At 43.2% G+C, this 24,270-nt stretch overlaps 1 protein-coding gene and 1 non-coding gene across 2 annotated transcripts; one reads left to right on the top strand and one right to left on the bottom strand.

Moving 5' to 3' along the window:
- Window positions 1–5,707: 5,707 nt before the first annotated feature.
- Window positions 5,708–5,845, bottom strand: LOC119924941. Its single transcript, XR_005449618.1, has one exon. It is a non-coding gene; the product is annotated as a small nucleolar RNA SNORA7 (small nucleolar RNA).
- An 11,523-nt stretch (window positions 5,846–17,368) lies between these two features.
- Window positions 17,369–18,328, top strand: LOC119949816 (olfactory receptor 52E8-like). Its single transcript, XM_038771658.1, has one exon. It carries the CDS (start codon window positions 17,369–17,371, stop codon window positions 18,326–18,328), a length of 960 nt encoding a protein of 319 aa, XP_038627586.1.
- The last annotated feature ends 5,942 nt before the right edge of the window (window positions 18,329–24,270 follow it).

Genomic DNA, 24,270 nt, shown 5'->3' with positions numbered 1-24,270 from the left:
ATGAATGAATCAATGAATGAATGAATGAACCCTGTCATCTGCAGGGTGAAGACCAAGCAGATCCGTGAAGTGGTGGTCAGGCTGTTGGGTGGGCAAAGGGGATATTAACCCTTAAGAGACCAGAACTGACTGTGACCCAACTGGATTGAGGAATAATAATAATAAAGATAATGATAATAATAAGAATCATCATAATAATAACATTTTACATGTTTACTTTGTGTCAGCCACTCTACCAAGGTCACACTGTCCCTGTCCAGTGAGTTAATTGCTCTATTTATTTTACTTGTGCATATTTACCATTCTACTGATTTTGTTAATGATGTGCATATAGCTTCAATTTTATTTGTTCTGATGAGTTTGACACCTGTCTACATGTTTTTTTTTTTGTTGTCTGTCTCCCCCTTCTAGACTGTGAGCCCGTTGTTGGGTAGGGATCATCTGTATATGTTGCCAACTTGTACTTTCCAAGCACTAAGTACAGTGCTCTGCACACAGTAAGCGCTCAATAAATACGATTGAATGAATGAATGAATGAATTGCTTCCAGACTAAAAAGGAGGGAGAATAGGTGTTAAATTCCTTTTTTACCTATGAAGAAGCTGAGGAACAGAGAAGGTAAGTAGTTTGCCCAGGCTTCCGCAGCAAGTGTCAGAGTCGGGATTAGAACCCATATCTTTGATCCCCATTAGGCCACAGTCCTTCTCTAAGTAAAAGGATCTTCTTCAACAGAGGAAACCAAAGAATGAAGAAATCAACAGCAGCAAATGCACATCTAACTTCTGCAAAAATGTTTTCTTTGGAAAGTATGTACTCTAAGATTTGGATTTAATTTGTATGATCATCCTGTTGGCCTTTCTCTGCATTTGTCAATATTAAAGGGCATTTTTTAATACTACTGACAAATACCAATGATTGATTCCCTCAGATTAAAGATTGCTTCTAGACATACAGCTAGTTAGTCAATCGATCCATGATATTTATGAGTACTTACTGTGTGCAGAGCATGGTACTAAGCACTGTTTAGGATCCTGCAGGAAAAGTCATTCTCTATCTTGTTGACCCCACAAGTCTGGATAGCAGCACCAGAGGCGGCACTGATTCCGGTTCAGGGGCTGCAACTAGGGTAGGGGTTGAGTAGAAATGAGGCAGGGCTTTGAGTTTCTTTTCTTTTGTTTCTGGATGACCAAAAGTGGCCAGTGAGCTTAGGCCCAGGGCTGGGAGATTTAAAGAAACCATTTGGAGTTAAGAGCCCAAGTGGAACAGAGAGTCGTACTCTTCTGGTTTTCAGCAGGCTGAACGACAGTTTAAAATCCTAAAGCTGTCAGATACTGGTCTAAGAGGAAGAAGGAGTTGTTTATTTGTGATGAGGCCTTTGGACATCGTTTGAGGCTGTTTGATATATGATCACTATCCATTTACTAAATGCTTTTGAGGTGCCAAGCGCTGGGCCAAATTTAATGTTAGGAGATTGGACACAGTCCCTGTACCATATGGGCATAAGGCTATCTTTGTCCATATTAAAGACAAAGACATGGAAGTCCAGAGTGGTTAAATAACTTTTCCAAGGTCACACAGTAGGCCAGGAAAAGTTAGGACTCGAACCTGGGTCTCCTGACTCCCAGTCAAATTGTGTTTCCATTTGGACATGCCTGCTCCCCATGCTTGGTATATGCTAATAATAATAATCATTATTAAGATACTTGTTGACATTTATTCTGTGCTTAGTATGTGCCAAGCCCAGTGCAAGATATGATGTAGTCAGATAAGACCTTGTCCCTTCCTCTCCTAGGGTTTCCAGTCTAAGGATGGAGAAGAGATAATTATTTAATCCCTGTTTTTCAGATGAGGAAACTGAGGCACATAGACGTTAAGTGATTCATTCAAGGTAACACAGCAGGCAAGTGGCATACCTGGTATTAGAACTCAGGCCTCTTGATGCCCAATCCTATGCTTTTCCCCCTAGGCCATGCTGTTTTCCACAGTCTCTGCCATTTTCTGTGACTTTACCTGCTATTTAAGCCAACTCCCAAGCTTTAGGAAAATATTTTTGCCCCTGGTTTTTTATACATCAAAAGCACCCTGTGTGTGTTCATTCATTCATTCATTTAATCATATTTATTGAGCACTTACTGTGTGCGAAACACTGTACTAAGCATTTGGGAGGGTACAATATAACATTAAACAGACGGAGTCCCTCCCCGCATTAGCTTACAGTCCATTTGTTAAGCGTTTACTATGTGCTAGGCACTGTACTAAGTACTGGAGTAGATACAGCTAATCAGGGTGGACTGTGTCTCACATGGGGATCATAGTCTTAATTCTCATGTTACAGATGAGGAAACTGATATAACTGATGAGGTAACTGAGGCCCAGAGAAATGTCTTGCTCATAGTCACACAACAGACAGGTGGAAGAGGCAGAATTAGAACCCAGGTCCTTCTGACTCCCAGGCAGTGCTCTATCCATTAGACAATGCCGCTGCTCTTCAAAGTTGTTCCATAAAACCACCTCCTGCACTTCAGGAGGCATTCCCTTAGAAGTGCTTTCACCTTCCTGGTGATGTCATCCCAACAAACCCTTAGCTTTTGTCTACTGCTCTGTTGAATGAATCTACTTGTGACTCTCACCTATGTCAATTTTATTCCTCTCGAGGAAATGTCTATTGTTTTCCTCATTCGACTGTAAAGTCCTTGAGGGCAGAGATTAGGTTTTACTTCCCTTACCTGTTTCCCAGATGTCTGGCCTATTGCTCTGCACCCAGGAGCAGCTGTTGACTACCCATGGCTTCAAAATGTAAGATCTTTAGGTCACATATCTCCTCCCAAGCAAAATAGCAGTAAGGGAAAAAACTTTGGCCAAGACGTTCTAAAACAGTATATGTGTGTCTGTCTGCATTCTCTTTTGCATTATAAACTTCTCAAAGAGAGAACCATGTGTTTTAATTGCATTGTGCATTTCCAAGTGATTTTTACAGTGCTCACTACCCCAATTAATACTGATTATTAATCTGCATATGAAAATAGTAAAGGAAAGGCAGAGGATAATGAGGAGAAGGACAAAGATAAGGAGGTTGAGGAGGAGAGGGAGGAAGAGGATGAGAAGGATGAGGAGGACAAGAAGGAGGGCAAGGACAAAGTGGACAAAAGGAGAATAAGGGGGAAGAGGTGGACAAGGATTCATTCAATCATATTTATTGAGCACTTACTGTGTGCAGAGCACTGTACTAAGCACTTGATGAGGATGAGGATGAGGACCAGGAGGAGAAGGGCAAGGAGGATGAATATGAAGGGGACGTCAGAAAAGGCTGAGCCAGCAGGGAATATTCAGAAGACAAGGTCAAGCAACCTTGTTATTTTATGGAAGTGAATGAATGACTTTATCTCTACTAAAAACAGAACAAAGAAACTGCAGCAAGGAGGATTTAGGCTGGATAGAAGAAAATATTCTGATGGTAAGGACTGTTAACACTGTTTGATAAATACTGGGATAGTTGCTGAATGGAAATCTTAAAAGAAACACACCACACTTTCATCTGGGCTGCACACAGGCTTTCTCAGAGGCAAGGGGCTGAACTCTGTGATGTCAGGAATCTTCCCTCAGATGACCGCTCTGCCCACAGTAAGCACTCAATAAATGTGATTGTATGAATTGAATGAATGAATGGCTAGGAGTTCATTATGAAGAGCCCCTCTAGCCTCAAACTCAACCACAGAGACAGTGTTAAACTTTTCCACACTATATGAGGGTGGAAACATTTGGGTGAATAGGAACCCCTGCAATTCCTTGTCCTCAAATACAGGCAGTGTTAAACCTTCCTGCATTTCTGAAATTGATTCAAGTTTTCTCAGCCCTGCTCACCTGGGAGAGGGCCATCTCTCCCTCTCCCCTCGAGTCCTAAACTAGGAGTTGAAAATATAAATATGATTGAATGAATGAAAGGAATCCCACCAGAAACACAGTGAAAACCCGAGGTGGGGAAGGTCCAGAGAAGCACAACCAAGAAGGTCAAGGGGATGAGGAGCTTCCATGTGGCCACTCTCTGCCAATGAGTCAAGGTGCCCACAGTCTATAGGCACCTTTTTGGCAAAATGAAAGACAATCACCTGCCAAGGTGTAAAGCAGACCTGCAGCATGACCTAATGGATAAAGCACAAGCCTGGGAGTCAGAAGATCATAGGTCATAGTTTCTAATCCTGGCTCTGTCACTTGTCTTCTGTGTGCCCTTGGGCAAGTCACTTCACTTCTCTGGACTTCAGTTACCTCGTCTGTAAAATGAGGATTGATACTGTGAACTCTGCATGGGATAAGCACTGTGTCCCACCCCAGAGCATAGTACTGTGCTTGGCACATAGTAAATGTTTAACAAATAACAGAATTATTATTATTATGCCTAGCTATGGTTTTGTTTGGTTTGTGTTTTTCCTTCTAGCAACTGGACATCAAGTGAAGTGATGGGGGCCTATCTCTGGAGATCTTATGGAAAGAAGTGGAACTGCTCTATCTGTTCTGGAGGGGACAGTTAGAATACAAATTAAAACACAGAGAAAGCACGTTACAATTCAACAAATCCAGAAGACATGAGAACGGGTTCTACCAGAACCATGGGTAGTTTTGTCCTGGCAGGGAGGACAACAGGGTTGGAGAAATGGAATCAGGGAATGGTTTTTCTCCCCTCCTTGCCTGGGAAGTTATTTTGCCATTGCTCTCTTGGGCTCTTAGAAAAGAATTGAGTTCACCAAACCCCCTGCCCCAGTGGGCTCTGATTTCTTAATGACAATGATGAGTTTTTTTGTTAAGTGATTACTTTGTGCCAAGAACTGTTGTAAGATAATCAAGTTGGACACAGTTTCTATCCCACATGGGCTCACAATTTTATGAGATGGAGAACTGGTACAGATTCCCCATTTTACAGATGAGGAAACTGAAGCAAGAAGGGGAGTGACTTCCCAGAAGTCATACAGGTGGCAGATGACCAGGTTTCTAATAAACAACTCTGTCAATTGCTTGCTGTGTGTCTTGGGCAAATCACTTAATGTCTCTGTGTCTTAGTTTCCTCAACTCTAAAAAATGGGGATTCAGTACCTGTTCACTCTCCTACTTAGACTTTGAACCCCATATGGGACATGCACCTTGTACAACTTAACTTGAATCTACCCGGCGCTTAGAACAGTACTTGACACATAGTAAGTCCTTAACAAAGAAAACAATAATAATAATAAGAAGAATATGTAGCCAGGATTAGGTCTGACTCCCATGCCTATGCTTTTCCACTAAGCCACGCCCCTTCTCTCTTATCATCATCACCACCATCTTTAGTATTGACGGATCTTCTGTGTACATATCACGTGCTTGGGAGCATACAATGAAAATAGAAAGTATGGTCCCTGTCTTTGAGGACCTCACAGTCAAATGGGGGAGAAAGGCAGACACTGATATCAAATGGTGGGAACAAGAGGGAAATATAATTCTAAATTATCTTGTCTTGTCTTATGCATGGAGTCATTTCTGACCCATAGCAACACCATGGACACATCACTCCCAGAATGCCTCGCTCTCCATCTGAAATCATTCTGGTAGTGTATCCATTGAGTTTTCTTGGAAAAAATATGGAAGTGGTTTACCATTGCCGCCTTCTACACAGTAAACTCGAGTCTCTGCCCTCTACTCTCCCCCATGCTGCTGCTGCCCAGCACGGGTGAGTTTTGACTTGTAGCAGATTGTCTCCCACTTGCTAGTCACTGCCCAAGCTAGAAATGGAATGGTTAGACCTCTGCTTGACTGTCTCTCCCGTAGCTGAGACTGGTAGAGTACTGGAAACTCTCCAGGGGCAACCCTGAGAGGGGAGTTCTAAGATGGCAACCACAAAAGGAAACAAAAAATGAACACATAAGTGAAATAAATAAGCTGATAGCCTCTTAAGTCCTTAGGTTCGTTCATTCATTCAATCATATTTATTGAGTGCTTACTGTGTGCAGAGCACTATACTGAGATCTTGGAAAGTACAATTCAGCAGTAAAGGGAGACAATCCCTACCCTCACTGGGCTTACAGTCTAGAAGTGGGGAGACAGACATCAAAACGAGTAAAGAGGCGCTAGTATTAATAAATAGAATTCTAGATATTTACACATAATAATAAGTAAATAGATGAAAGGTGGTGGGAATTAGTTATCAGTATCTGACTTGCACTCAGTGCCCTCTCACTCAAGAGGACCATTAGATGTAGTAGTAGTAGTAGTTGTCGTACTAGTAGTGTTTACTAAGCATTTTACTAAGAAGTGGGTAAGAATACACAAGTGCAAACTAGATATGGTCCCTGTTTTCCAGGAGGCTCACAGTCCAAGTGTGGGGAGAAAGGACTAGAAACAGACACATCAGGAAAGTGCAACATCCTGTGATATTACACAGAACAATCCAAGCACCTGACATCCTCCCAAGGTATTTGGGCCTGGCTTAATGGGAGATAAAACCAGGACCCAGAAGGCCAGAGTGTTACTCTGAAGACCACCCATGTAAAAGGTTAAATTGGAAAGGGATGATGAACCAAGGCACCCAGGAGATAAAGAGATAGTCCCAGAAGGAGCAGTCAACAGCAGCCAAAGAGTCAAGATGTAGGGTTTTCCAGGGTCTTTGGGAGCAGCCAGGCTCTCCTTGTAGGGATCCAGGGGAGGCTGATTGCAAGGGAAAAGGTCAGAGTAGGTCAAACCAACCTAGAGAAGGCTCAACGATTAAGAGGATTGGGGTTAGGGATGCAGGGACTCTTCTGCCCTGTTATTGCACGTTCCAGGGAGCCTTGAGGGGAGGCAGCTCTCAAGGGGCTCAGGTGCAATAAACATCTCTCCCTTATCTGGTCCATGCAGGCATTAGATTCAGGCCGTTGCTCCTTGGCTGAAGAGCCCCAGCTCTGCCAGAGGATTGCTGGGGCAGCAGCATAGACACGTGAGTCTGCTTGGGCTGGGCTGGGAACAAGAAGGGTGAACTGCAGAGACAAACACTGGCTGAGGGAAGGAGAAAGCAAGGAATTCTGCTGGTGCCAAGAACCATAACACCCTATCCTGGCCATACAAACACTGGGCTACAGCTCCAAGAGGAGCAATGAGGAGAGGGTTCAGAGGGGGCAGGGGTTGGGTATTTACAGTTCAGCCTTGGTGATGGATGGGGGATGGTGCAGCCCTCCAAGACAGCACAGAGAGTCTTCTCCAGGCATCTCAGAAGAGGTAATGTCAATGTGTCAGTGTGAAGACATGTGTACTGTGGGTACAGGGGTATATAAGCAATGTGGATGCTCTTACATAGGGCAGTTCAGACTCCCAAGGAGCTGCTGCCTCTTCAACCATCAATCATTCTGGTCCTCACACTAATTTGGGCTTGATTCCCAGCTCTTGCGAGGAGAGATGCTCAACATTTTTGGCTGGTGATGATGCACCCTTGGTGAATAAGGTTCTCATAGTCACACTCCTGGGTCTGTCATTCATCAGTCAATCAGTGGTATTAATTGAGCACTTTCTTTGTTCAGAACATGTACTAAGCAGTTGGGACAGCAAGTTATAACAGAGTCGGTAGACAGGTTCCCTGACCACACGGAGCTTATAGTCTAGAAGTCTAAATAAATATTATTTATTTAATATAAACAAATAAATTATGGGTATGTACAAAAGTGCTGTGAGGCTGTGGTGGGATAAATTAATCATGTAAAGTTTAGTGCAAGGGTGTTGCATGGACATTCTTTCAGGGATAGGGGTGGCAGGGCAGGTGGGATGGCTCAATCTGAGAGCCTTGGCATCAGTTTGAAAAAGGGGGATAAGTCTTGGGTGTAGTGAGTGTGTTCCTGGTAACTGGGGTTTCCAATGGTCTGGGATCTAGGTAATTCCAGGGAGCAAAAGATACAAGATTAGTAAGGAAGAAAGGGAAGCACTTGAAACAAAGATATGACCTCTTCCAATTCTCAAAGCTCCAGCTGTTGTAAGGGCAGCAGATTGGTCATTGACATTTTTGTAATTAGTATCTACTTTGTGCAGCACACTGCCCAACAGCTTTTATACAAGGCCTGGAGCTTGAACCACGTCTATCTCTGGCTCTTTGCCTGGCTATGGAGAATAGTATCTTGAATAATATTTTAATGGTGCTTATTCACTGAGAGAAAGAGAAATAAGGGAAAGGATGGAGAAAGAAAAAGATACATGGTTAGGTAGATAGATAAGCACACAGATAAATACATTAATAAAGAGACATTGGGAGAGAAAAGCAGTATTATGCTTTTCTTGGAAAATGATGGAACTGGTAGTAAGATCCTATCCATTTTATCTATTCTTCTCTTTCCCAATGGCAGCACCTGTCCAAGTTTCCTAATCTACCCCTTTGTATCCTAACCTTCCCCAAGCCTTTATTTACTGAGGACATCCCCGCTCCTGATGGTCTCAGCTTCTCTAGCTATCTCCCACCTCTATGTCACATAGTTTATTAATAATAATAATAGTATTTATCTACTAACTTTGTGCCTGGCACTGTTATGTATTGGGGTGGGTACAAGCCAATTGTGTTGGACACGGTCCCTGTAACACGTTGGGTTCACAGTCTCAATCCCTATTTTGCAGTTGAGGTAACCAAGGTACAAAGAAGTGAAGTGACTTGCCCAAGATAGCAAGCAGACAAGTGGTGGAGCTGGGATTAGAACCCAGGACCTTCTGACTCCAAGGGCTGTGCTCTATCCACTGCACCCATCTGCTTCTCTACATCATGCTTCTTATATAGTTTGAGACTAGTAATTCTTCATCTTCAAAAAACATGTTGAATCAGCCCTTTTTCCATTTACACATTACAGTTCATCATTAGTTAGGTGACCTGAACATTGCCTAATACTACTTGATGTATTCAAAATTTCATTGACACATTTACCTCTGTCTAGCTACCTATTAGTGAATCCAGTGACGGAGATAATGTTAAATGCATTTGGAAGATCCATAAATATAGCAAATAAATGTCTTTTTGATGTTGTTCCCTGTATGTCCCCCCAGTTTCTCATACTACAGAGATCATGTTGGCTGAGCTGTGTTATGTTTTGAAGTCCCATTGAAGGTCAGGTACTAAGTACATGATATGAAAAAATTTTAAATGATATTTCTTAAACTCTTACTATGTGTCAGGCACTGTACTAAGCTCTGGGGTAGAGAGAAGCTTCACATTTGACAGACTGCAACTCTTCCGATATTCAAATCTCTCTTAAAACCATAGCTCCTCCAGGAAGCCTTCCTGGATTAACCTCTCATCTCCCCAACCTATGCTTTGCACATAGTAAGCGCTTAATAAATGCTATCATTATTATTCTCCCTCTCCTTTCTGCATTGCCCCTTTTACATCATCTAGGCTCTTGGGTGTGTACCTTCTAAGAACTTGGATAGTCACCTCAACTCCACACAACTTAGGCAAATATCTTTATACTCTGCTACTTGTATCTACTCCAGTGCTTGGAACAATGCTTAGCACATAGTAAGTGCTTAATGAATACCATGATTATTGTTACTATTATTATTGCTATTACTCCTCACTGTACCTCGTTCTCGCCTGTCCTGCCGTCGACCCCCGGCCCACGTCATCCCCCGGGCCTGGAATGCCCTCCCTCTGCCCCTCTGCCAAGCTAGCTCCCTTCCTCCCTTCAAGGCCCTGCTGAGAGCTCACCTCCTCCAGGAGACCTTCCCAGACTGAGCCCCTTCCTTCCTCACCCCCTCGTCCCCCTCTCCATCGCCCCATCTTACCTCCTTCCCTTCCCCACAGCACCTGTATATATGTATATATGGTTGTACATATTTATTACTCTATTTATTTATTTATTTATTTATTTATTTATTTATTTATTTATTTATTTATTTTACTTGTACATTTCTATCCTATTTATTTTATTTTGTTGGTATGTTTGGTTCTGTTCTCTGTCTCCCCCTTTTAGACTGTGAGCCCACTGTTGGGTAGGGACTGTCTCTATGTGTTGCCAATTTGTACTTCCCAAGCGCTTAGTACAGTGCTCTGCACATAGTAAGTGCTCAATAAATACGATCGATTGATTGATTGATTGCTATTATTATTCCCATGTGGGTAATTTACTTTGTTGATTGTCTCCCTTGTTAGATTGTAAACTCCTTCAGGATAGGAATCATTTCTATAAACTCTATTGTATCTACCAAGCGCTTAGTACAGTGCTCTGTCCATAGTAAGTGCTCAGTGAATACCATTGATTTGACTGATTGATTTTTCTGGAGAATAAAAAATATGTAGTGTGTACAGAACATTGAGTTATTTACATGCAAAAACTTATCAATTTTGTGTCTCACCAAAGAATCCCTCAACAGTGTAGTAGGACTTAGCAGGGTGTCCTGTTACAACCTTCAGCCAAATTAAGACTATTATTCCATAATATGGCATACCGTCTATTGGTTCCTCTCTTGGGGTAAGGTTGGTAGCCATCTCACTCCCTGACAATGGGCTGGTACTTATGATGTCTCCCTGATAAATTTTCTAACTGGAGCATCCAAGTCCTAGTATTAGTTGATGTGTAAATCTGGGATTCTACTATCATGTCCTACTTCTCTGGGCATCCAACTGGGTGACACTCCGGGATATATTGTGAGGCTGCACATATGCGATTCATCCCGATTCTATTATACTATACTACAGAAAAGCAGGATGGCTTAGTGGATAGAGCACATGCCTAGGAGTCAGAAGGTCATGGGTTCTTACCCCAGATCCACCACTTGTTTGCTGTGTGACCTTGGGCAAGTGACTTCACTTCTCTGTGCCTCAGTTTCCTCATATGTAAAATGAGGATTGAGACTGTGAGCCCCACTTGGGACAGGGAATATGTCCAACCTGATTTGCTTGTATTCTCCCCAGCACATAGTACAGTCTCTGGCACATAGTAAACACTTAACAAATGCCATAACAATAATAACAATAATACTCCCAGACATCTTTACATGGCTTTCCACTGTGGGGACAGAACCAGTGATAATTTAGGTCTGCCGTGCTGGGGCAAGGGACAGAAAAACTTGTTGGCAACAGAGCTATGGGGAAACCCAATTCTGATGAATGTCTGATTTCACTTCTTCCCTTTTTCCTGGTATTAGCCAGATAATGATAATAATGTAATAATAATAATAATAATATTTGTTAAGCAGCTACTATGTGCCAAGCACTGTTCTAAATGCTGGGGTAGATAGATACAAGGTAATCAGATTGTCCCACGTGGTGTTCACATTTCTAATCCCCATTTTACAGATAAATTAACTGAGGTACAGAGAAATGAAGTGACTTGCCCAAAATCACAGAGCTAATAAGTGGTAGAACCGGTATTAGAACCCATGACCTCTGACTCCCAAGCCCATGCACCTTCCACTAAGTCATGCTGCTTTGTCCAGGACTTGTTCTATTTCTGGAGAGAATCTGGGTTCCAGAAGGGTGACAGAGAGGAGATCATGTCTTTCAATGACTGCACTCCGAGCTTAGACTTTGGACTTCGTACTCTCCCAAGAGTTTAGTACAGTGTTCTGCACTCAGTTAAGTGCTCAATTAATACCACTGATGATTGACTGAATGATGGATTCATCGATTGGTTGACTGGAAAATCCTATTTGGTTTGTAGGCCCAGGACTGCTGAAAGGATCATGATGGAGTGACTCAGTGGGAATTCCACAAAGATGATGTTATCTGGTCCACTAGGGGTCAAGCATCATTATTGTTATAGTTCTATGAAGGATTTGTTTCTGTATTGATGTAGCATTTTTCTCAAATAGAAACCAGGAAAAATGTTACTGGGAATAAAACTGTATTCTACTTGGATAGGCAAGCAATAATTTATTTTTTTAGGTCTTCCAGAACCCATGATAAGTGAAATAAGGAGGATGGAGTCTCTTCCAGTAATCCCCATAGCCAACAGCAATCACAAGAACACCCCGTCACATCCCTCCTCCTTCCTCCTGCACCCCACCCAGGAAGTAAGGAGAGGGTGCAGAAGGGGCAGGGGTGGGGTATCTCCAGCTCAGTCTTGGGATGGTGCGACCCTAAAAGGCAACACAGAGAGTCTTCTCCAGGCTCTTCTCCAGAGGAGAGCATGCCAAAGTGTCAGCCTGAGATCAGGTGTACTCAGGGCTCCGGGATATATAGGCAATGTGGATGTTCTTACACAGGGCACTTCAGGCTCCTTGCGAGACTCACAAGGAGCTACTGTCTCTTTGTTCATCGATCAATCTGGTGCCCACACTGATTAAGGTTCTGTTTCACCCCATGCCCTGAAAGGAGAGGTTCTCAAGGTTTTTGGAAGGTGGATGATGCATTCTTGGTGAACAAGGTTCTCGTAGCCACATCCCTGGGCCTTAGTCATTCATCAGTCAATCAGTGGTATTTATTAAGCATGTACTAAGCATTTGGGAGAGCATGATATAACAAATGGTGGACACAATCCCTGGAGCTTGCAGTCTAAAGGGGAAGGCAGGGATTATTATAAACAAATGAATTATAGATATGTACATAAGTGCTGTGGGTCTGAGGCTGGGATAAATATAGGGTATAAATCCAAGTGCAAGGGCAACACAGACAAATTCATTCAGGGCAGAAGTAGTGGGGCAGGTGGGATGGCTCAGTCTGACAACTTGGGCATAAGTATGAAAAGGGGTATATATCTTTGGTGTAATAAGTGTGCTCCTGGAACATGGGGTTTCCAATGGTCTGAGATCCAGCTGATTCTTGGGACACAAAGAAATGACCTCCCAATTCTGTAAAGCCAGCAGGATGGTCATTGGCATTTTTATAATTAATACCTGCTTTATGTAATGCTCTGCTTTTGTACAAGACCTGTTTGCTTGAACAGAATCTCTCTGGTCCTTTTATTGGGCTATGGAGAAGAATGAAATATTTTTGAAGAATATTTTAATGGAGCCTATTTACTAAGAGAGAAAGAGAAATAGGGGATGGAGGGGAGAAGTAGATAGATAGTGAGAAAGAGAGATTGGGAGAGAGAGAAAAGCAGTTTTAGGCTTTTCTTGGAAGGTCATGAAACTACCAGTAAGATCCTCTCCATTTTATCTATTCTTCTCTTCACCACATGCAGCACCTGTAATTTACCTCTTGGTATCCTAAATCTTTCCCAAGCTTTTATTCATTAGGAACAAGCTCTCTCTTGATGGCCTCAGCTTCTCTGGCAGTCATCTCCCACCTCTATGTCACATTGTTTGAGAATAGTAATTCTTCATCTTGAAAATGCTTGCTGAGTCCACCATGCTTCCAGGTGAACATTTCAATTTATCATTAAAGAGTTGCTTAGGTGACCTGCTATTTTCCATGACCTACTATGGAAATTATGCTGCTATGAACATTGCTTAATGCTAGTTGTCTGTGCTCCACAGTTTCATTGGCAAGTCTGTCTTAATAACAATGGAATTTATTAAGTGCCTTAGTATGTACTGAGCCCTGAGGTAGATATGAGGTTATTTGCTTGGGAACATGGGGTTCAAAATTTCTCATCCCCATTTTATAGGGTCTGGAGAGATTAAGTGACTTTCCCAAGCTCACAGTTCAGCCAGTGGAAGAACTGGGATTTGAATTCTCGTCTCCTAATTCTCAGCCCTCAGATTACATTTCCTCTACCATCTAATGTTGAATGTGGATCATAAATGATCACCTTCTTTAAGAAGCCATGTGGAACGTCCAGATTTCCTTATGAGAGAGGGCAACACCACAACTTAGAAAACTTAGTAATGAAGTCTGAGGTCCCATTGTTGGGGATTACTGGGGCATGCCAGATTTCTTGATTTTATTTTCTCCTTCTGTGCCTACCTACGCATGTTAGATAGGGATCTCCCGAAGTAACAGAATAGAATAACAGTATTATAGTTTGAATGTGCAATGAAGAACTTTGGCTTTGTGTAAGATTTCTCAGATTCAAATTATTTCATAGACATAATTATCATTCAGATCAGTTATTGAGTACCTAACAATCATGATAACATTTGAGACATTTGTCAAGTGATTACTTTGTGCTGAGTACTGTGCTAAGCCCTGGGGTAGATAGAGTACAATCAGATCAGACACTATTCCCATTCCACATGAGGCTCAACATCAGTGGGGGAAGGGAAACAGGTATTTAACCCCCATTTTACTCACCTCCGGAAACTGAGCCCCAGAGAATATAAGTGATTTGCCCAAGGTCACCCAGGAGGCAAGTGGTGGAGCCAGGCTTAGAACCCAGGTTCCCTGACTCCCATTCCTTTGCTCTATCCAACAGTCAAACTTTGAGTCTTCTATGAAAAGTACTATATCTCACACTTTTTTCAAATGTGATTCCTGGAAATGACAAGTGGATTTATACTGAGGAATACCCCAAAATTAAAACAGGGAAAAAAACAAGTCCAAGTGGATAAATAAGCCAATATTGAAGTAAGAGAATGGATTAGTGAATATGGGGCTGAGCTGGTAAATGGAATGATATGATAAGGAAGGGGTGCTCTCTTTCAGGCTTATTGTCCCTTCTTATGGCTGAGCTGAACCCCTGGTTTCTGGAGCCCATTGTGCATGGTGGGAGGGGGCCTTTCCCTGAGGGGAGAGGGTTGATAGCTGTTGTGCGGCAGTGGTGCTAACAGCGGAGCAGTTAAATGGATGCAGTCTAAAGTGGGAGGCAACTTTTTGGAGGGATGGGGTGGTTTGGCTTAGTGGATAGAGCATGGGCCTGGGAGTCAGAAGGGCCTGGATTCTAATCCCAGCTTCAACGCTTGTCTGTTGTGGAACCTTGGGTCAGTCATTTCACTTCTCTTTGCCCCAGTTACCTCATAAGTAAAATGAAAACAGGAGCCCCTTCTGGGACATGGACTGTGATCAATCTGATTAGCTTGTATCTACCCCGGTGCTTAGAACAGGGCTTGGCACAAAGATGGGGATAGTGTTAAAAAACTCGTATGTGCCTCTCAAATGTCATTTCCAGCATCCACCAGCTCATAAACATTCTACAATGCTCATGGCCTGTTGAGTGGGAAGCATTTCCCAAAGGAACAGAGGCATATCCTGTTATCAGTTTCCAGATCCCTTGTTGCTCCCTCCAACATTGCAGCATGGATATGATCTTTTTTGTAATGGTGTTTGTTATGTACTTACTATGTGGCAAGCACTGTACTAAGTGCTGGGGCTCAGAGTCGTAATCCCCATTTAACGGAAGAGGTAACTGAGGCGCAGAGAAGTCAAGTAATTTGCCCAAGGTCACGCCACAGAGAAGAGGTGAAGCTGGGTTTAGAACTCAGGTCCTCTGACTCCCAGGCCTGTGCTCTTTTCACTTGGCCACACTTCTTCCTTATGATCTGAGAAACATTTCTGGGCAGCCTAATTTGCAGAGTTGTTGCCAGACTCCAATAATGCAGATGATGTTAAATGCATTATAGAAGATCAATAAATATAGCTAATAGAGGTCTTCTTGGTGTCCTTCCCTGTTCCATTGCAATTGCAGTGATAGGCCCAGGAAATGCCTATCAGCTCTCTCACCTTTCTTCTTGAAGAAAGTGATTATGCCTTGGAGACCTATGACATTCCTATTGAATGAAGAAAGCTCATTTGGATGTCTAAATATTAGGTTCCCTCTTTTCAGGAAGATTTCTGAAGGAACACAATCTGATTTAGTTTCATGACTATTTTCAAGACTTTATGTTGGTGCTATACCATGTCTTCACATTTGGGTTCCTTCTCTATTCTATAAAGGACCTCATCTTTGATGGTGAAAGTGTGTTCAGAATCTCTTTGAAAGATTACTGGAAAAAAAGAAGTTAAAAACCACAATGAAACGAAGTTCATAAATAGGGCAGAGGAATAACTACAGAGAGAAGCAGTGTGGCTAGTGAAAACAACATTGCTTGGGAGTCTGAGAAACTGGGTTCTTAATTTCTCTGTGTCCTGTTTCCTTATCAGAAAATTGGAAATCAAATTCTTGTTCTCTCTCCTACTTACACTGTGAGCTCCATGTGGGACAGCACCTGTGTTCAACCTGATTACTTGATTACATGATCACCCTAATGCTTAGTACAGTTCTTGGCACATAGTAAGCATTTAACAAATTTAACATTTAACATTTAACAAATACCACAATTATTATTATTACATTTTCTGCACCCAAAATAAATTTCACCAGTTTGTGCCCATGCAAGAGTAGCATAGACATAGTCACAGTTTATTAAAAAAATATATGGCATGTAGAATCTATATTGGGTGTAGAAAAATTAGGTTGTTCACATATAAATAATCCACAAAAATGCAACTTGTATCCAATGGTAGACCAAGGTTGTATTTCTTTGTTACCTGCTGTAAATTCATACTTCCCAATACGGGGCACAACTTGTCCATAGGGAGAATCTCTCTTGGAATACAGTAATGTGAAATAAGGTCTGGGGTTCCATCTGGCCAGCTAATTGAATCTCTCCATCTACCTCTGGGTACAGCTAAAGCAGAACTCTTTGTAATGTCATTGCTCTCCCTCATCACCATCAATTTCAAGGTATCAGCTTCACCCTCTTATCTCACCTCTCTCCTCTTCCACCACAACCCAACCCACCCCATTCCTCTGAGCATCCCACTCTGGGACACTCTGACATTCTGGGAAATATTTTGAGGATGCACGTATGTGATCCATCCTGAGTCTACTCCTGGACATCTTTACGTGGTTTTCCACTGTGGGGATAGAAGCAGTGATTATACAGGGCCACCGTGCTGGGGCGAGGGACAGAAAAACCTGTTGACAACAGAGCTGTGGGGAAACACAATTCCAATGCATGGCTGATTTCATTTCTTCCCTCTCTCCTGGGGGCCAGAGTTATTAGTCAGACATAACTTGAGGATGTCTAGGACTCATTCCAATTCTGGAGAGAGTCTTGGTTCCAGAAGAGGGAAAGGGAAGGGATTATTTCTATCAGTAACTGCACTGTGAGCCTGATCTTGGACTTTGTACTCCCCCAAGCATTTAGTACAGTTTTCTTCATTCAATAGTAAGTACTCAATTAATACCACTGGTGATTGGCTGACTGATTGATTTATCGATTGATTGATCAATTGGAAAATTCTACATGGTCTGCAGGCCCAAGACCCCTGCAAGGATCGTGATGGAGTGACTCGGAGGGAATTCCACAAAGACGATGCTTATCTGCTCCATTTTTGGTCAATATAAGCATTACTCAGGTCTATGAGGGATTTGTTTCTCGATTGTTGTAGCACCTTTCCTAAAGAGAAACCAAGACACAGATTACTGGGAAAAATAAATGGATTCTGCTCAGATAGCAGAGCTATAATGTATTTTCTTTAGGTCTTTCCAGAACCCACATTAAATGAAACAAGGAGAACAGAGTCTCTTCCAGTAATGTCCGTGGACAACAGAAATCACAATGGCACCCAATTCCACCCTTCCTCCTTCCTCCTACTGGGGGTACCAGGGCTGGAAGCTGCACACAACTGGCTGGGCTTCCCCTTCTGCGCTGTGTACCTGATCGCTCTCGTGGGAAACTGTACCATCCTGTTCGTGATCAAGACCGAGCATAGCCTCCACCAGCCCATGTTCTACTTCCTGGCCATGCTGGCAATCACAGATCTGGGCTTGGCCTCGGCCACCATCCCCAAGATGTTGGGCATCTTCTGGCTCTGCCTGCGGGAGATCAGCTTTGGGGGCTGCCTCACCCAGATGTTCTTCATCCACATATTCACCGGCATGGAGAGTACGGTGCTCGTGGCCATGGGCTACGACCGCTATGTGGCCATCTGCAAGCCTCTCCGCTACTGCACCATCCTCACCAATAAATCCATTAGGGTATTCCTAGGGTTAGCTCTTCTGAGGAATTTCTCTCTGATACTTCCGATGGTGTTTCTTCTCTTGAGGTTGCCCTACTGTGAGCACCAAATCATCCCCCACACCTATTGTGAGCACATGGGCATTGCCCGATTGGCATGTGCAAGTATCAAAGTCAACATCATTTATGGTTTATGTTCCATCTGCTTTGTTCTTTTGGACATATTGCTGATCGCCATCTCCTACATCAGGATTCTCTACACTGTCTTCAGACTCCCTTCCCAGGATGCACGACTCAAAGCCATAAACACTTGCATCTCCCACATCTGCGTTCTCCTGGCCTTCTTCACCCCAGCCCTCTTCTCCTTCTTCACCCACCGCTTTGGACACAACAAAATCCCCAGCTACGTCCACATCCTCCTGGCCAACCTGTACGTGATCTTCCCACCCGCTCTCAACCCTATCATTTACGGGGTGAGGACCAAGCAGATCCGTGAACGTGTATCCAGTGTTTTCACAAAGAAACAGTCATTCTGATCACAACAACTGAAAGAAAATCTTCCAGTTCCCATAATACAAATAGAAATGAGTAATATAATTAGGGACTGGAACCAGACACCTAATTTTTTGTATTTGATAAAGGCACTGCTAATAGTGAAGTACTTTCTGTGGAACAGAGGTGTCTGAAGAAACCTATGATGGCAAAGCCCTCATGATGCTTCCGTGGTAGACCAGCCATCTCATAACAAATTTGCAATGATAGCATTTTCTTAGTCCTCATGCTGAACATGTCCAAAAGTTTTGGTAACTCACCACTCCCAACCTTTCACCCTACGTTATGGAGTATTTCCTGCCAAGACTATCCCCAAATTGAAAGTCATTTACTGTCACTCCTGAACAACTTGAAAACATATCCTAAAACAAGTCATGGAATCAATTAGGATTCAGCTGCCTAACCCAGTGCTGTGGTAGAAAAACCAGAAGCCTTGCTAAATTTCTGTCCCCTGCCCTAAAGAAGGACATAGATACCAGAATATTAGACACATAATTATCTCTTTTTGATTCAATAAAGGACTTTCCCCAAACTAAAAATAGGCTTGAAATTAGCTAAAAGGATTAATCAACAATGAGCACTGAGAAAATGTAAATGGTATAAACTCTAAGCAAGATGAGCAGAAGCCAAAATGAGCGTAAAATAAAATCCAGGTATGTAAAGCAATATTTCTCTACCCAAGGCTCCAACCTCAACTTGATTTTCACAGTCTTGGGAATCCAACACGGTTTTCTCTGCCCATCCATTTTCAGAGGAGGCCTTTTCTCTCAGCTCTGCCCAGTCAAGAGCAGAAGCTTTTCATCTGCCTCCATTTCATCCTTTCTCTAATCCTGATCCTAGACCCAATTTCCACTCTGGCATTGGTTCGGCTTCCTGTCCAGAGAAGGTGGTGTTCCATCCTTGCAGGTGTCTGCCATTTTCTTCTGGCTCCTTTTTGAAAGTAGACAAAGATTTGGAGCCAGTAAAACAGCAAGCAACTTTCCTTTAAGGGATCCTTGATGTGAATATAGGCCTTATCAATCAATAGTATTCACTGTGCACTTACTGTGTAAGGAGCACTTTACAAGCACATGAGAGAGCACAACATAACAGAGTTGATAGTCACATTCCCTGTCACAATGAGCTTGCAGTCTAGAGGGGGAGACAGACATTAATCTAAATAAACAAATTAAATTACAGATATGTACATAAGTGCTAACGGGCTGAGGGAAGGATGAATAAAGGGAGAAAATCCAAGTGCAAGAGTGATGCAGAATGGAGTGGAGAAGAGGAATGAAGGCCTAGTTGGGGAAGGCCTCTGTAAGCCCTTATCTTGTGGTTAGTGACAGTAATAGTAGTAGTAGCAGTAACAGTAGCAGTAATAGTAATGGTATTTATTGAGTGTCTATTGCATGCAGTGCACTGTGTTATGCCTCTGGGAATGTACAGCAACAGTAAAACATGCATTTCCTACCTACAAAGAGCTTACAATCTAATGGGAAGTTAGATGTATATGATTTACACAAATAATGGGAATTATGGAAAGAAGATGAATCTATTGTCAGCAACTACCTTCCATCAACAGGGCATAAGGCTTCCTGTAAGAGAAATGCCCACATCCCCACCCTCCCACCCCCAAAAAGGGGAAAGAACCCTGCATCACCTTAGTGTAATTGCCAATCCATTGGGAAAACACATCAAGAGGTCGACAACCATGTAATAAATTGTTTCTCCTTTACACTGGTTCAGGGATCAGTGGACTCTCACCTCAAAGATCATTGTTCCCTGGACCCTTTTTAAACCCTCCAACATTCCTTGCCCCTTCCTGGTTCCACTCTGAAGGTGGGCTTCCTCTCTTCTGACTTCACCCTGCATGGTCTGGAGAGTTCTTGAGGTATATCTGCGTATTTTGGGGTGTTCCCTGGTTAGGAAGCTGCACAGTCCTTGCAAAGGGGTCATGGTGGGGTCAGCTACTATGACCTTTTTGGGATGGATGTCCAGGGAAGAAAAGGGGGAAAGTTTTCCTCCCCCTTCAATATTGCCAATATCAAGTTTTCCTAGTGATGATGGGATTATCTATTCTTTGTTGTTGCTCTGTTATCATTTATTCATTGTGCTTGTAACTGACCTGATCCCAGCATCCTTTTGTGTTCTGTTTACTATTTTGTGGCTCATGATGCCCCACTACTTCTTCTCCCACTCCCTTCTGCGTCACCTTAACTTGCTCCCTTTATTCATCCCCCATCCCATCCCCACACCACTTATGTACATATCTGTAATTTATTTATTTATATTAATGCCTGTCTCCCCAGCTAGACTGAAAGCTTGTTATGGGAAGGGAATATGTCTGTTTATTGTTATATTGTACCTCCCAAGTGCTTCCAACACTTAGAACAGTGCTTGACACTCAGTAAGCGCTTAACAAATACCATTATTATTATTATTATTATTATTACTACACACAATAACTGCTCAATAAATATGATTGAATGAAAGAATGAATAGCTGTTGGTGATGTAGACTGGGATTCATGAAAAGTCGTGTTGTGGCCTCTGAATAATAATTAACAATAACAGTTATGGTATTTGTTAGCACTTATTATGTGCCAAGCACTGTTCTAAGTCCTGTGGTAGATATAGGTTTGTCATGTTGGACACAGTCTCTGTCCCGATATGGGCTCACACTCTTAATCTCCTCACTTGGGTAGTAAAGGGGGCACAAAGAACCAAATTTAGCAAAACTGTGGCTGTAACATGGAATTGGGAGTCAGAGGAACTGGTTCTAATCCTGGCTTCTCCACTAAACTGCTCTCTGATCTTTGGCAAGTCACTTAAATTCTCTGGGTCTCCCTCCTACTTAGATGGTGAGTCCCATAGCGTGGAGTAGTGGAAAAAGCCCGGGCTTGGGAGTCAGAGGGCATGGGTTCTAATCCCAGCTCTGCCACTTGTCTGCTGTATGAACTTGGGCAAGTCACTTCACCTCTGTGTGCCTCAGTTACCTCATCTGTAAAATGAGGATTAAGACTGTGAGCTCCACGAGGAACAACCTGATTACTATGTATCTACCATAATGCTTAGAACAGTGCTTGGCATATAGTAAGCACTTAACAAATACCATCATCATCATCATTATTATTATTATGAATCCACTCAAGAGCTTAGTATAATGCTTTACACATAGTAAGCCTGAAACAAATACCATGATGATGATGATAATAATGATGTTGATGGTGATGCACTTTGGTAATGAGACCGTAAGCTCTTTGTGGGCAGGGAATGTGCCGACTGATTCTGTTGTATTGTACACTTCCAAGAACTTAGTATAATGCTCTGCACACAGAAAGCACTCAATAAATACCATTGATTGATGGATTGATTGAAAGCAGAATGAGGAAAGGGATGGGAAGGTGATACAGTAACCCCCCCTCAAAAATGAAAACTATCTCTGAGCACCCTTCCTCAGGGGCTTTGGGCACCCCTGACTATGCTCAGCCTCGTTAGGGCCATCAAAACTGGATTGGAATCCCTCTCCCTTCTGTTATTTCTATCTGCCCCTATTGGATCTGCACATAATTAATTCTGCTCTCCGTCCCCCTATAAATGACTTTCCTTGCTTAGTATTTATCCCCCGAGTACTGTCTTCCTAGAAGGTGCTTGAATTTCCATTAAAAATTCATGCATTTCCAGGTTTCCACTTGGTCCAAGAGAGCACTGGGGTCCTGCATTGCACTGTACAACTCCTCTCCCTCCAGAGTCCCCACATGTCTGCCCATCAGTGCCATGTAAGCCTTGGCGAGCTAGTGGCTCACTTAAAGAATGTCTCAAAAGTGTTTTCTCCTATTGGACAGGATCAGGTCCCACACAGGTAGTGGACATTGGCCTCGGCTAATCAAACATCGGGTCTTGCTACTGGCCACCAGCCCAGCCTTCTTACATCTCATCGTAGTAGTTGTTCCAGTAGTATTTTCTAAGCACTCTACTAAGCACTGGGCAAGAATACACAGGTTGATGATGATGATGGTATTTGTTAGGCACTTACTATGTGCCAAGCACTGTTCTAAGCCCTGGGGTAGATACAGTAACAAGAATTATAATAAGAAGCAGCATGGTTCATTGGAAAGAGCCCAGGCTTGGGAGTCAGAGGTCATGGGTTCAAATCCTGGCTCCGCCACTTTTCAGTTCTGTGACTTTGGGCAAGTCACTTCACTTCTCTGGGCCTCCGTTACCTCATCTGTAAAATGAGGATTAAGACTGTGAGCCCCATGTGGGACAACCTGATCACCTTATATCCTCCCCAGTGCTTAGAATAGTGCTTTGCACATAATAAGTGCTTAACAAATGCCATTATTATTATTATTATTATTATTATTATTATTTGTTAAGCACTTACTATGTACCAAGCACTGTACTAAGCACTGGGGGTTATACAAGGTAATCAGGTTGTCCCACTTGGGGCTCACAGTCTTAATCACCATTTTATAGATGAGGGAACTGAGGTACAGAGAAGTTGAGTGACTTGCCCAAAGTCACACAGCTGACAAGTGGTGGAGTAGGAATTAGAACCCATGACCTTTGACTCCCAAGCCTGTGCTCTGTCCACTGAGCCATGCTTCTTCTCAGGTTGTCCCAAGTGAGGCTTACAGACTTAATCTCCATTGTATAGATGAGGTAACTGAGGCACAGAGAAGTGAAATGTCTTGTCCAGTGTCACACAGTCAATAAGTGGTGGAGCTGAATTAGAACCCATGACCTCTGACTCACAAGCCTGGGCTCTTTCCACTAAGCCACACTGCTTCTACAGGTGGGAGTTAGACATGGTCCCTGTCCCTCAAGGGGCTCACAATCCAAGAGTGAGGAGAAGGGACTGGAAACAGATGCATCAGGAAAGATGCAACATTAATAATAATAATAATAGTAATAATAATGGTATTTGTTAAGCACTTACTATGTGCAAAGCACTGTTCTAAGCTCTGGGGGGGGGGGATACAAGGTGATGAGGTTGTCCCATGTGGGGCTCACAGTCTTAATCCTCATTTTACAGATGAGGTAATTGAGGCTCAGAGAAGTTAAATGACTTGCCCAAGGCCACACAGCAGACATGTGGCAGAGCTGGGATTCAAACCCATGACCTCTGACTCCAAAGCCCGTGCTCTTTCCACTGAGCCACGCTGCTTGCCTAAGACACATTAAGACACAACACAGACCACGCACCTACATCCCCCCCAGGGTATTCTCCCTTCCCATCTGTTGGGCCTGGCTCAATTGGAGACAAGGCCAGGACCCAGAGGGTCACTGTGTTACTCAGAAGACCAGCCAAATAATGGGTTAAACCCAAAATGAATGAGAAATCAAGGCACCCAGGCGATAGGGATTAACCCAGAAGGAGCAGGGTGACTGATAGTCACCAGCAACTACAGAGTCAAGAAGCAGGTTTCTCCAGGGTTTCTTGGAGCAGCCAGGCTTTCCTGGTAGCATTCCAGAGGAGGAAGATTGCAAGAGAAAGGGTTAGAGTCAGTCAATCCAGCCTAGAAATGGCTCACCAATTTAGATGATGAGGGTTAGGAATGCAGGGAGTCTCCTGCCCTGATGATGCAGGCTCCAGGGAGCCTCGAAGGGAGACAGGTCCCGAGGGATTCAGATGCAATAAACATCCCTCCCTTCTCTGGGCCATACAGGCATCAGTTGCAAGCCAGTGCCCCAAGGCTGGGCAGCCCCATCTCTGACACAGGATTGCTGGGACCACAGCAGAGATGCGTGAGTCTGCTTGGGCTGGGCTGAGGAGAAGAAGGGTGAAGCGGGTGAACCCCAACGACCCAAATGGGGTTTAACAGAGACAGACATGGGCCGAGGGAAAAAGGGAGCAGAATGTTCTGCTGGTGCCTAGCACCACAACACCCCAACCTGGAAGTAAAAAAGAGACACCAGGCTACAACTCCAAAAGGGCAATG

This window comes from Tachyglossus aculeatus, chromosome 2 (genome assembly GCF_015852505.1).
Source record: "Tachyglossus aculeatus isolate mTacAcu1 chromosome 2, mTacAcu1.pri, whole genome shotgun sequence".
NCBI lineage: Eukaryota > Metazoa > Chordata > Mammalia > Monotremata > Tachyglossidae > Tachyglossus > Tachyglossus aculeatus.
The sequence above is the reverse complement of the archived record's forward strand: the minus strand, read 5'-3'. Positions and strand labels throughout refer to the sequence as shown.